The 12,632-nt window shown below is 39.9% G+C and overlaps 1 protein-coding gene across 1 annotated transcript in view; it reads left to right on the top strand.

The window, feature by feature from the left end:
* Nucleotides 1–12,300, top strand: part of LOC139401898 (nuclear GTPase SLIP-GC-like) — a 38,656-nt gene extending 26,356 nt beyond the window's left edge. Inside the window, exons 18-23 of the mRNA XM_071145905.1 lie at nucleotides 745–823; nucleotides 1,090–1,174; nucleotides 9,830–9,872; nucleotides 10,935–11,007; nucleotides 11,132–11,380; nucleotides 11,492–12,300. Coding sequence (XP_071002006.1) covers nucleotides 745–823; nucleotides 1,090–1,174; nucleotides 9,830–9,872; nucleotides 10,935–11,007; nucleotides 11,132–11,380; nucleotides 11,492–11,514 — 552 coding nt within the window. The 3' untranslated portion in view covers nucleotides 11,515–12,300. The remainder of the gene's footprint in view (nucleotides 1–744; nucleotides 824–1,089; nucleotides 1,175–9,829; nucleotides 9,873–10,934; nucleotides 11,008–11,131; nucleotides 11,381–11,491) is intronic.
* Nucleotides 12,301–12,632: the final 332 nt, after the last annotated feature.

Below are 12,632 nucleotides of genomic sequence, written 5' to 3'. Positions count from 1 at the left end.
AAACTCTGTATTGGAATGTACTGACTTTATATCCTACGTACACTTTTTAATCAATTTTGGCACTGTAATAAATGTTTCACATAGGCCGTTTTCTATAGTTTTTGCATCCAGTTTCCCTTTAAAACTGAGGGACGAATGTAAATTTGCACACTTGAAGTCTGAATCATCTATAAGTAACTTCATTAAGTTACACAATCAATTGTTAGTTACTTTAGGATGATTTGGACAGGAAGACCGAAAACGCTAATATTGGTACAATTGACTAACATCGTGCCACAAATGCAAAATACTTTAGCATTGAAACAGTGGCGAGTGGTAATTTAAACAAATGCATGGATTGCTGTCATACCTTGTCCATAGACTGCTTACAAGGTAAGGAGATCAATATGTCATTTTGTCATTTGGGTGAACCCTCCCTTAAAATCTTCCTAGATGTCAGACAAACATGACGTAGAACATGCCAAAATAGGGATTGTCTCAGAGAAAACACAATTATTTGAATGAAAACACACTACTAATGGAATTTGTTACATGGTTTGGTTTAGCAAGTGTGTAGGTGTATGTGATCAGCGGTTAAATTACATGTTTAATGAAAATGTACACACAATGTCATAAGAATATAAAAGATGTTTGTGGCAGGACCCCAGTACTGTCAAAATTATAAAATAAAAAAGGTCCTTGGAATTCTGATCTTCTTTAAAAAAACTGAAAATGTTCATTACATCTCCTTTTTACTTCCATTAGGAATACATTGTGCAGGAAATAAGGTCTAAACTAAAGGAAGCTATGAAGCAGTCACTCCACAATGAGCTACCTCTCCCAGGTAAATCAAATACACTTGTTTCCATCACATTTTGGATTGGATGCTGTCTGTATGGTTCAAATACATATATAATGTAACATTCCAGGTTATTCATGTACAATTTCCAGCTGCAAATGTAAATTACAATGCCAAATGTCAATGCCATACCAGTAGTAGTAAAGGAAGGGAAATCATGTTACTGAGTGGTTAAAGTAAGTGTTAGGGTAAGGTTAGAAAAACTAAAACAACACAAATCCCCCAAAAGTAATGTATTGTCTTTGTTGCAGATATATCTGAGCACTATGAGATAGTGAAGAGCGCCCATGAAAAAATGACGGGTAAACCTATCACAGATGTTGAAGATGAGAAATGGTAAAGACTCACTGCTCCACATAAAACCATACATTTGAAAGTTCGAAACAAAGTAGGTTCAATCCGTAGCACTGATGAGCCGCGCTTTAAAACTTCTCTAGGATGGGTGCGAAGGTAGCGTCCCACCTGACCAACATCCAGTGAAAGTGCAGGGAGCCAAATTCAAACTACAGAATTGTAAATATTTAACAATCTTGAAAATACACATGCAATATGTCAAAATAAAGCTTAACTTCTTGTTAATCCAGCCGTGGTGTCAGATTTCAAAAAGGCTTTACTGCGAAAGGAAACCATCCGATTATCTGAGGACAGCACCCAGCACACAAATTCATAGCAATCAATCAGGCAGGTGGCAACACAAAATAAATAAAGATATAATACATGCCTTACCTTTGAAGAGCTTCTTCTGTTGGCACTCCAAATGGTCTCAGTTACATTACAAATGGTCCTTCTGTAAATGTATTCTTTATTTCCATTTAAAAAAAAGTCAATAATCCACTCGGTTCCCATCGGTCAAAATGTATACAAAATGAATCCCAAACGTTACCAATAAACTTATCCAAACAAGTCAATCAACGTTTATAATCAATCCTTAGGTACCCTAATAGCCAAATAAACAATTACATTTAAGATGGAGAATCGTTATTGTCTTTACTGGAGATAGCGCGTTCTTTTTGTTTATCTCGGCCATGCGCATGGAAACACTACAGCCAAAATGGGAGCCCTTAGAAAAACTTATTCTCCCTCATTTTTTCAAAAACCAGCCTGAAACTCTTTCTAAAGACTGTTGACATCTAGTGGAAGCCCTAGGTACTCAATCGGGCATGATTTCGCCCTATTATAAAAGTGCCAGCCATTGAAATCAGTGGTAGGACAAACATTTTTTGGGGGGGGGTTTGTCCTCGGGGTTTTGCCTGCCATTTCAGTTCTGTTATACTCAGACATTATTTTAACAGTTTTAGAAACCTTACAGTGTTTTCTATCAAAATCTACCAATTATATGCATATCCTAGCTTCTGGGCCTGAGTAGCAGGCAGTTTACTTTGGGCACGCTTTTCATCTGGACGTCAAAATACCGCCCCTATCCCAAAGAAGTTAAAAACCCCTAAGATCTAAGGGTCCGGGGCTGGGTTTTTACTAAGCTAACATATGGAATAGTTTTAAGAAGGTCATACCAAGGATCATTTAGCTAATTGATTTGGAATGTTAGGATCCCTGTAAGTATGAAACCTTGAATTTGGACTTACATGTAATAACATATTCATACCAGTGGAGGCTGCTGGGAGGACGGCTCATGATGATTGCTGAAACGGAGAGAAAGGAATGGCATCAAATCATTCAGATAGTTTGTTTTGAAGTGTCTGTCCTATATCTGAGAGATAAGAAAGATAAAAAGAAAAATGTTTGCCACCACAATGAATTTGAAAAGAAACAATCAAGATGAGCTGAAAGTGCAGACTTTCAGCTTTGAGGGTATTTACATCCAAATCGGGTGAACGGTGTAGGAATTACAGCACTTTTTATATGTGGTCACCACAATTTTAGGAGCTCAAAAGTAATTGGACAAACTAACATAATCATAAATTCAATTGTGAGTATTAATACTTGGTTGCAAATCCTTTGCAGTCAATGACTGCCTGAAGTCTGGAACCCATAGACATCACCAGATGCTGGGTTTCTTCCCTGGTGATTCTCTGCCAGGCCTTTACTGCAGCTATCTTCAGTTCCTGCTTGTTCTTGAGGCGTTTTGCCTTCAGCAAGTGAAATGCATGCTCAATTGGATTCCGGTCAGGTGATTGACTTGGCCATTGCAGAACACTGCATTTCTTTGCCTTAAAAAGTATTGGGTTGCTTTCGCAGTATGCTTCGGGCCATTGTCCATCTGCATTGTGAAGCGCCCTCCAATGAGTTTAAGCATTCGACTAATTCTGAGCAGATAATATAGACCTAAACCATTGAGAATTCTGCTTTTGTCAGCAGTCAGATCATCAATAAATACAAGGGAACCAGTTCCATTGGTAGCAATACATGCCCACGCCATAACACTACCTCCACCATGCTTCATAGATGAGGTGGTATGCTTCGGATTATGAGCAGTTCCTTCCCTTCTCCATGCTTTTCTCTTCCCATCATTCTGATACAAGTTGATCTTTGTCTCTTCTGTCCATAGGATGTTGTTCCATAACTGTACAGGCATTTTTAGATGTTTGGCAAACTCTAATCTGGTCTTCCTGTTTTTGAGGTTTACCAAAGGTTTACATCTTGTGATAACCCGTCTGTATTTACTAAGGTGAAGTCTTGTCTTGAATGTTGACTTTGACACAGATACGCCTACCTTCTAGAGGGTGTTCTTGAACTGGCCAATTGTTGTTAAGGGGTTTTTCTTCATCCACCATAGGTGTTTTCCGTGGTCTTCCGGGACTTTTGGTGTTCATGAGCTCACCAGTGCGTTCTTTCTTTTTAAGAATGTACAAAATACACTGCTCAAAAAAATAAAGGGAACACTAAAATAACACATCTCACTTGTGAAACAAGTTCACTAGTTCAAAGATCTGAATGAATGAAATATTCTTATTAAATACTTTTTTCTTTACATAGTTGAATGTGCTGACAACAAAATCACACAAAAATGATCAATGGAAATCAAATTTATCAACCCATGGAGGTCTGGATTTGGAGTCACACTCAAAATTAAAGTGGAAAACCACACTACAGGCTGATCCAACTTTGATGTAATGTCCTTAAAACAAGTCAAAATGAGGCTCAGTAGTGTGTGTGGTCTCCACGTGCCTGTATGACCTCCCTACAACTCCTGGGCATGCTCCTGATGAGGTGGCGGATGGTCTCCTGAGGGATCTCCTCCCAGACCTGGACTAAAGCATCCGCCAACTCCTGGACAGTCTGTGGTGCAACGTGGCGTTGGTAGATGGAGCGAGACATGATGTCCAAGATGTGCTCAATTGGATACAGGTCTGTTGAACGGGCGGGCCAGTCCATAGCATCAATGCCTTCCTCTGGCAAGAACTGCTGACACACTCTAGACATGAGGTCTAGCATTGTCTTGTATTAGGAGGAACCTAGGGCCAACCGCACCAGCATATGGTCTCACAAGGGGTCTGAGGATCTCATCTCGGTACCTAATGGCAGTCGGGCTACCTCTGGCGAGCACATGGAGGCCCCCCCCAAAGAAATGCCACCCCACACCATGACTGACCAACCGCCAAACCGGTCATGCTGGAGGATGTTGCAGGCAGCAGAACGTTCTCCACGGCGTCTCCAGACTCTGACACGTCTGTCACGTGCTCAGTGTGAACCTGCTTTCATCTGTGAAGAGCCCAGGGCGCCAGTGGCTAATTTGCCAATCTTGGTGTTCTCTGGCAAATGCCAGACGTCCTGCACGGTGTTGGGCTGTAAGCACAACCCCCACCTGTGGACGTTTGGCCCTCATACCACCCTCATGGAGTCTGTTTCTGACCGTTTGAGCAGACACATGCACATTTGTGGCCTGCTGGAGGTCATTTTGCAGGGCTCTGGCAGTGCTCCTCCTGCTCCTCCTTTCACAAAGGCGGAGGTAGCGGTCCTGCTGCTGGGTTGTTGCACTCCTACGGCCTCCACGTCTCCTGATGTACTGGTCTCCTGGTAGCGCCTCCATGCTCTGGACACTACGCTGACAGACACAGCAAACCTTCTTGCCACAGCTCGCATTGATGTTCCATCCTGGATGAGCTGCACTACCTGAGCCACTTGTGTGGGTTGTAGACTCCGTCTCATGCTACAACTAGAGTGAAAGCACCGCCAGCATTCAAAAGTGACCAAAACATCAGCCAGGAAGCATAGGAACTGAGAAGGGGTCTGTGCAGAACCACTCCTGTATTGGGGGTGTCTTGCTAATTGCCTATAATTTCCACCTGTTGTCTATGCCATTTGCACAACAGTATGTGAAATGTATTGTCAATCAGTGTGGACAGTTTGATTTCACAGAAGTGTGATTGACTTGGAGTTACATTGTGTTGTTTAAGTGTTCCCTTTATTTTTTTGAGCAGTGTACTTGATTTGGCCACACCTAATGTTTTTGCTATCTCTCTGATGGGTTTGTTTAGATTTTTCAGCCTAATGATGGCTTGCTTCACTGGCAGTGACAGCTCTTTGGACTTCATATTGAAGGTTAACAGCGACAGATTCCAAATGCAAATGCCACACTTGAAATCAATTCCAGACCTTTTATCTGCTTCCTTGTAAATGAACTAATGAGGGAATAACACACACCTGTCCATGGAACAGCTGAGCAGCAAATTGCCCAAATACATTTGGTCCCTAACTCCTACTCCATTCACCTGATTTGGATGTAAATACCCTCAAATTAAAGCTGAAAGTCTGCCCGTCCATCTCATATTCATTATTTAAGTTTAACTCCAATATGCTGTGGTAGAAAGCTAAAATAATAATAACTTGGTCAATGTCCAAATATTTATGGACCTGACTGTACGTGTTCATAAGAGTCGTGAGTGTCGCTACAGACGTTTGTGAGAAGACTGATTTACTGTATAGCTCCTGGTCTGACATCCACCACTGTCGCTCTGCCACCTTCCACCACAGATGAAGAATGCCACGGTGGATTGAGATGCAGCCCATGCAAAAGAAAACAGATATTTAGCTTTAACAGATAGATTTTAATGAGGATTTTTTTAATGCTAATTAGAGTGACGCGGGGGTGCGGACATCAACACTAGGGCGGTCGCATAGCGCAATTTTGCAGATCCCCCTGCAAGGTGAGAGCAGTTTAACCGCTAATGTCATGCTATTATACACATTTTGTCATGAAGCTGAGAGTAGCCATCATTTAACACATTTAATGTTGTAAATTACAATTGTAGCTGGAAATGGCAGATTTTTTTGGAATATCTAAATAGGCGTACAGAGGCCCATTATCAGCAACCATCACTCCTGTGTTCCAATGGCACGTTGTGTTAGCTAATCCAAGTTTATAATTTTAAAAGGCTAATTGATCATTAGAAAACCCCTTTGCAATTATGTTAGCAAAGCTGAAAACTGTTGTTCTGATAAAAGAAACAATAAAACTGGCCTTCTTCAGACCAGTTGAGTATCTGGAGCATCAGCATTTGTGGGTTTGATTACAGGCTCAAAATGGCAAGAAACAAAGAACTTTCGCCTCTTCCCTGTTGACATTGAGACTGGTATTTTGTGTGTACTATTTAATGAAGCTGCCATTTGAGAACTTGTGAACCGTCTGTTTCTCAAGCGAGACACTCTAATGTACTTGTCCTCCTCCTCAGTTGTGCACCGGGTCCTCTTTTTTTATTCTGGTCAAAGCCAGTTTGCTCTGTTCTGTGAAGGCAGTAGTACACAGCGCTGTAAGAGATCTTCCGTTTCTTGGCAATGGAATAGCCTTCATTTTTCAGAACAAGAATAGCCTGACGAGTCTCAGAAGAAAATCATTGTTTTTCTGGCCAGTTTGAGCCTCTAGAAAAAATTGTGAAGACATCAAAACAATGAAATAACACATATGGATTTTTTTTTTAAGAATTTATATTTTATATTTGAGATTCTTCAAATAGCCACACATTGCCTTGATGAAAGCTTTGCACACTCTTGGCATTCTCTCAACCAGCTTCATGAGGTAGTCACCTGGAATGCATGAAATGGGGGCGGGGGGGTAAAGAAGATAGCCTTATTTGGTAAAAGACCAAGTCCGTATTATGGAAAGAACAGCTCAAATAAGCGAAGAGAAAGGACAGTCCATCATTACTTAAAGATATGAAGTTCAGTCAACCCGGAAAATTTCAAGAACTTTTTCAAGAAGTTTCTTCAAGTGAATACGCAACAACCTTCAAGCGCTATGATGAAACTGGCTCTCATAAGGACTGCCATATGAATGGAAGACCCAGAGTTACCTCTGCTGCAGAGGATAGGTTCATTAGAGTCACCAGCCTCAGAAATTGCAGCCCAAATATATGCTTTAGAGTTCAAGTAATAGACACATCTCAACATCAACTGTTCAGAGGAGACTGTGTAGGCCTTCATGGTCAAATCGCTGCAAAGAAACCACTACTAAAGGACACCAATAATAAGAAGAGACTTGCTTGGGCCAAGAAACATGAGCAATGGACATTAGACCGGTGGGAATGTGTTCTTTGGTCTGGAGTCCAAACACTCTTTTGGTTGCTACATGATTCCATATGTGTTATTTCATAGTTTTGATGTCTTCACTATTTTTCTACAATGTAGAAAATAGGACAAATAAATAAAAACCCTTGTATGAGTAGTTGTTCTAAAACGTTTGACCGGTAGTGTATATATATTTTCATGTTGATGTTTTAAAGCTCAGGGATTTTTGAAAGATGGAACAATCTCAACTTTTTTTCCACAAAGATTTGTCTTAATATTAACACAGTTTGAAATATATAATTTGATCAAACAAAGTATCAGCTATCAAATCATGTAAAGGAACAACCTCCTAATTTTGTATTTTTTCTTTCATAAAATTCAACTAACTGGATTTATGTCAACTCTATCAGACACCATAAATGGCATTTCATTTTTACCTTTATTTAAGCAGGCAAGTTAGTTAAGAACAAATTCTTATTTTCAATGACAGCCTAGGAACAGCCTAGGAACTGTGGGCCTGTTCAGGGGCAGAACGACAGATTTGTACCTCGTCAGCTAGGGGGTTTGAACTTGCAACCTTTCGGTTACTAGTAACCACTAGGCTACCCTGCCACCCCAATTATCATCCAACAAGTGTTTAAAGGCTGTTGATTGTTTAAATTCCAACATTAAATTATTAAAATATGTAATACAAATCTCCAAACTTCTTTTTGTTTGGTTTTGTAGCTCCAGGGCTAATTTGTTTTTCTAGATTGAGAACATAAAACAGCATTTATAAAGCAAACATTAACCCTTAGGTTTAGAACAGCAAATACTTAAATAGCTTAAATGTTGCAGAACAGTGATTACAATATGTTTTCAAAATCTATAAAAAGTCTGATCTGAAGGGGGTTAGCAATCACTGACAGAGTTCACAACATGTACCCAAAACATATTTTTTTCCTCTAAAAATAAAAGTTCAATACAAACAATTGTGAAATATGGAAAAGGATTCGTTTGAAATTTACCATTCTATCAGATCTTTCAGCACTCTGACGGTGTTAACGTTAGGCAAAAATCTGATGGAGTTGATGTTTCACGGATTTGGAAAAAATTGCTTTTTTCTTTTTCATTCATGTGGTAAACATAGCAACAATTTACACGTTGTTTTTCCTATGTTGCTTTATGACTGTAAAATCGTAGTAAATGTAAAATTTTAAAACGAAGATTAAAATAGAATATGAATTTATCAGGAATATGGAGTTGACAGTTTATGGATTTGACCGTGGTGATTCCAATATTGTTTGTTTAAATCTATCAAAAGTAGAGAACTTTACAGACCATGAATGGTCTTGTTGTACTACATGAAATGAGGACATGAATAAGGGGTCCTTATTGTATAGTTTACCCTGCTCATTCCAGATTAATTTAGGATTTTAGACAAATTTGACGGACACATCATTTAGGATTCAAAGTTTTGAGATAAATATTATTTAGTCACAGAGTGCTATTGCACAAAATGACAATCATTTTGAGCTAATGTCCATTATTGACAGTTTTTTTTTTAAATAAAAAAACTTTTTGGGAGAGTTTGAAATGGGAATACTTTGCTCTGGTAAAGGGAATTTGCAGGCATTGAGATGATACAGAAATGAATCATATTTAAAGTATTAAAAAAATTCCCAAAACAAATATTGTCTTTATAAAATAGCCCAAAACGAGATTTTTTAAAATTATTTTTTATTGTAATTTGTAACCCCCAATTTTGATCTTGTCTCATCGCTGCAACTCCCCAAATGCTCAGAAGGCGAAGGTCGAGTCATGCGTCCTCTAAAACATGACCCGCGAAACCGTGCTTCTTAACACCCGTCCGCTTTACCTGGAAGCCAGCCACACCAATGTGTCGGAGGAAACACTGTTCAACTGACGACCGAGGTCAGCCTGCAGGCGCCCAGTCCACCACAAGAGTGAGATGAGCCAAGTAAAGTCCCCTGGCCAAACCCGGACTACGATGGGCCAATTGTGCGCTGCCCTATTGGACTCCCGATCACGGACGGTTGTGATACAGCCCGGGATTGAACCCGAGTCTGTAGTGACGCCACTCGGGAGGCCCCACCTTTGAAGAATCCCTGAACTAATTCCCTGCTATTCTACAAAGTTTGCCATGAGGATGAGAGAAAATGTTGCAGTTTTAAAGCTAGTTTTGTGAAATTGTCTTTACTTTTAAATCGCGCTATAACACGGATCTTCCGAAATACAGACTGCATTTTGCCCTAAGCTGTCAAAGGTCCAAGTAAACTATAATGTTTTGGTTTTTCAGTGATGATGTGAAGTGACTAGACAGTGGCATTTATACCATTCTGATTATGTCTTTTTTTGTTTGTCTGTGTTGTCCTCTATGTCCTCTATAAAGAGTCTATAAAGAGATTTGCCTTCACAATTAGCTTCCAGACACATATCAACAAATGCTATTGTTTGTGCTGGTCTTATATTTTGTATTTATTCTGAGTGAAATTACTTATATAACTTGTTTTATTTTTATCATTGTAGTGTTCCAGAACACAGCTCGGGGAAGGAAACGACATCTGAGCAGGTAACTGCCAAAATAAAGTCAACACCAACATAAAGTGTTTTAATAGGGCGTTGGGCCACCACGAGCCAGAACAGCTTGGCATAGATTCTACAAATGACTGGAACTCTATTGGTGGAATCCAACACCATTTTCACACAAGTAATTTCATTTTGTTGATGGTGGTAGAAAACGGTGACTCAGGCGCTGCTCCAGAATTTCCCATAAGTGTTCAATTGTGTTGAGATCTGGTGACTGAAACGGCCGTGGCATTAGGTTTACATCGTTTTCATGCTCATCAAACCATTCAGTGACCACTAGTGCGCTATGTATGGGTGCATCGTCATCCTAGCTGTCACGGCTGCTCCCACTCTCCCTCTCTGGCGTTCGAGGGTGCCAGACTGCCTTCATTACGCACACCTGTCACCATCGTTACGCGCACATGCGCTTCATCACCAGTCACCATCACGCGCAGCAGCGCATCATTGGACTCACCTAGACTCCTTTCATTTGTTGATTGACTTCCCTATTTCTGTCTGCTTCCTGGTGTGTTCCCTTTATCAGCATTGCTGTAGTTTCCCCTGTCCAGATGCCCTCCGTATTCTGTTCCTGTTCTGTTTCATGTCCGTTATCCATTAAATGTTCCCTCCCTGTACCTGCTTCTTGTCCCTGGCGTCTGTCCTTACACATAGCTATGGTAGCCAAAAATAATGGCCAAAATAATGGCCTGCCCAGAATTTTATACATGACCCTAAGCATGATGGGATGTTCATTGCTTCATTAACTCAGGAACCACGCCTGTGTGGATGCTCCTGCTTTTAATATACTTTGTGTTTCCATTATTTTGGCAGTTACCTGTACATTAGTTGAAGAAAAGTTTCAAATCAAATGACACTGTGAGATTAAAATGAGGTTGATGGTCATTTCTGCACTTTTCACAATTCTTCGGCATTTTCTCCAGAGTGTATATAAAAGGATGTTAGTGATATATCTTGTTTCTGTTTCACCTCTTAAATGTAGAATCCACTAACAGAACTACACAGGTCTCAATTTGTTGATGGAAGGCTGTGTGATTCCCAACAACAGGTTCCACTTCGAAACAACAGGAATGATGAGAAGATAAAGAAAAAAAATAGAAGTGTGAAGGATGTTCTTGCAGGTAAAAGCCATCCTTGCTATAGGCTGTGTTTGTTCTAATGAAATATTTTCTGCAACCATTACTATACGAGTTTTTGCTTTCTTCTGTACAATGTACTAAGTGTCTCTTTCACCTGAAATCCCAGAGGCTGAGTTTGTGGATAAGCACATGAGTGCACTAATCAAGAGGGTCACAATGGTGATGGCTATAGCAGATGACCTACTGGGAAAGAAAATTATCCAAGATGAAACGTATTCGAATATCTATGCAGCCAAGACCAGTGTGAAAAAAATGAGGAAGCTGTTTCAGGTTGTACGCTCAGGAGGGCTACTAATTAAATCAGCCTTCTACACAGCTCTCCAAACTAATGAATCTAGTCTTGTCAAGGACTTGGGTAAGAACAATAGATACTATTTTCACCATGTGATTACCCTAAAACTTTGTGTGTCTTCTTGTGCATTTTGATATGATGTACAGTACATATATTTTCCCATTCCTCTCCCAGAGGCAACAGAACATTTCCCCTGATGACAGAACTGGCTTGGGCTTCAAGTGCTGGACAAAGGGCAGCAAGCAGTCTCACCGGCTGTGGGACAGCAGCGGAGTTACTATCCTCCTAATGCCCCTATGGGTGTTAGGGGATATAACCAACTAGCTCTATCATCCTCTTTTGTTGTTGTGGCTTTATGCTAACTGAAATCTGTGCTCTTGCAATCTGCTATAGCTTAGTACTTTGTTTTCCTTAGAATGTTTTGTGTGTTTTTGTTTTTATCAAACCCATCTTTAGTGTTCTTACTGTATGTGTGAGGGGAAAGGGACAACACCATTTTTTTTATTTATCTGATGCAAGTTAAAACATGTAAATGCATAATAACTGAGGACAACAGAGGGACAAACAGGTTGAGTGGTATGTATGCTTGTTAATTGATTTATGCATTTTTTTACATATTTGGTACATAATACAATCATGTTATGTGGAAATGTTTGTCACAATTTATTTGACCAGAGGCCAATACCAGTGGAAACAGTGCCATGAAGTAATGTGCAACCCAAGATAAAATATTGGTCATGTATGTAACATTTTGTTTTAGATGTGAACTTGATTATACCAATGAATTGTGTTTATCTCTGTTGTAGCTTAACTTCTGATTTTATTATGACGCCTGGTTTATTTCATCATTCATTCTGTTTGTTCAAAGTAATCTCTAAATCATCATTATATCTTCAACTAATTTTACATTTCATGTTTCTGAGTTGAATGTCATATTGCCTAAATCTTTCCTCAATAAAACATTTTTAAAAGTACCATAGAAATAATATATTCAAGACTGATTTCTCTCGCTGATAGGTTCTAATTATCACAGTAAGAACTCAACGGACACTATGAAAGCTTAAACCAAGTTTATTCATCCCAGAGGGTCCAACAGCTGAACCGACCAAGACACATTCCAATAGAGGTGGTGATTGTACAACAATTTGGGGTGGAATCTCTTCCTTCTCTCCAAACACTACATCTCTGTTGCTAGGCAGGAAATTGAGTGGTGTGGGCAATAAACTGTTCCTTCTCCCTTAACGTGACCTGAGCTGAACTCGGCCCCCTTCCTCTCCACCCATATCAGTGCCTGCCAAGATGTGATCGTCTTTCC

The sequence above is a fragment of the Oncorhynchus clarkii genome, unplaced genomic scaffold (assembly GCF_045791955.1).
Source record: "Oncorhynchus clarkii lewisi isolate Uvic-CL-2024 unplaced genomic scaffold, UVic_Ocla_1.0 unplaced_contig_584_pilon_pilon, whole genome shotgun sequence".
NCBI lineage: Eukaryota > Metazoa > Chordata > Actinopteri > Salmoniformes > Salmonidae > Oncorhynchus > Oncorhynchus clarkii.
Note: the sequence above shows the minus strand (reverse complement) of the source record. Positions and strands in the feature narration are given on the sequence as shown.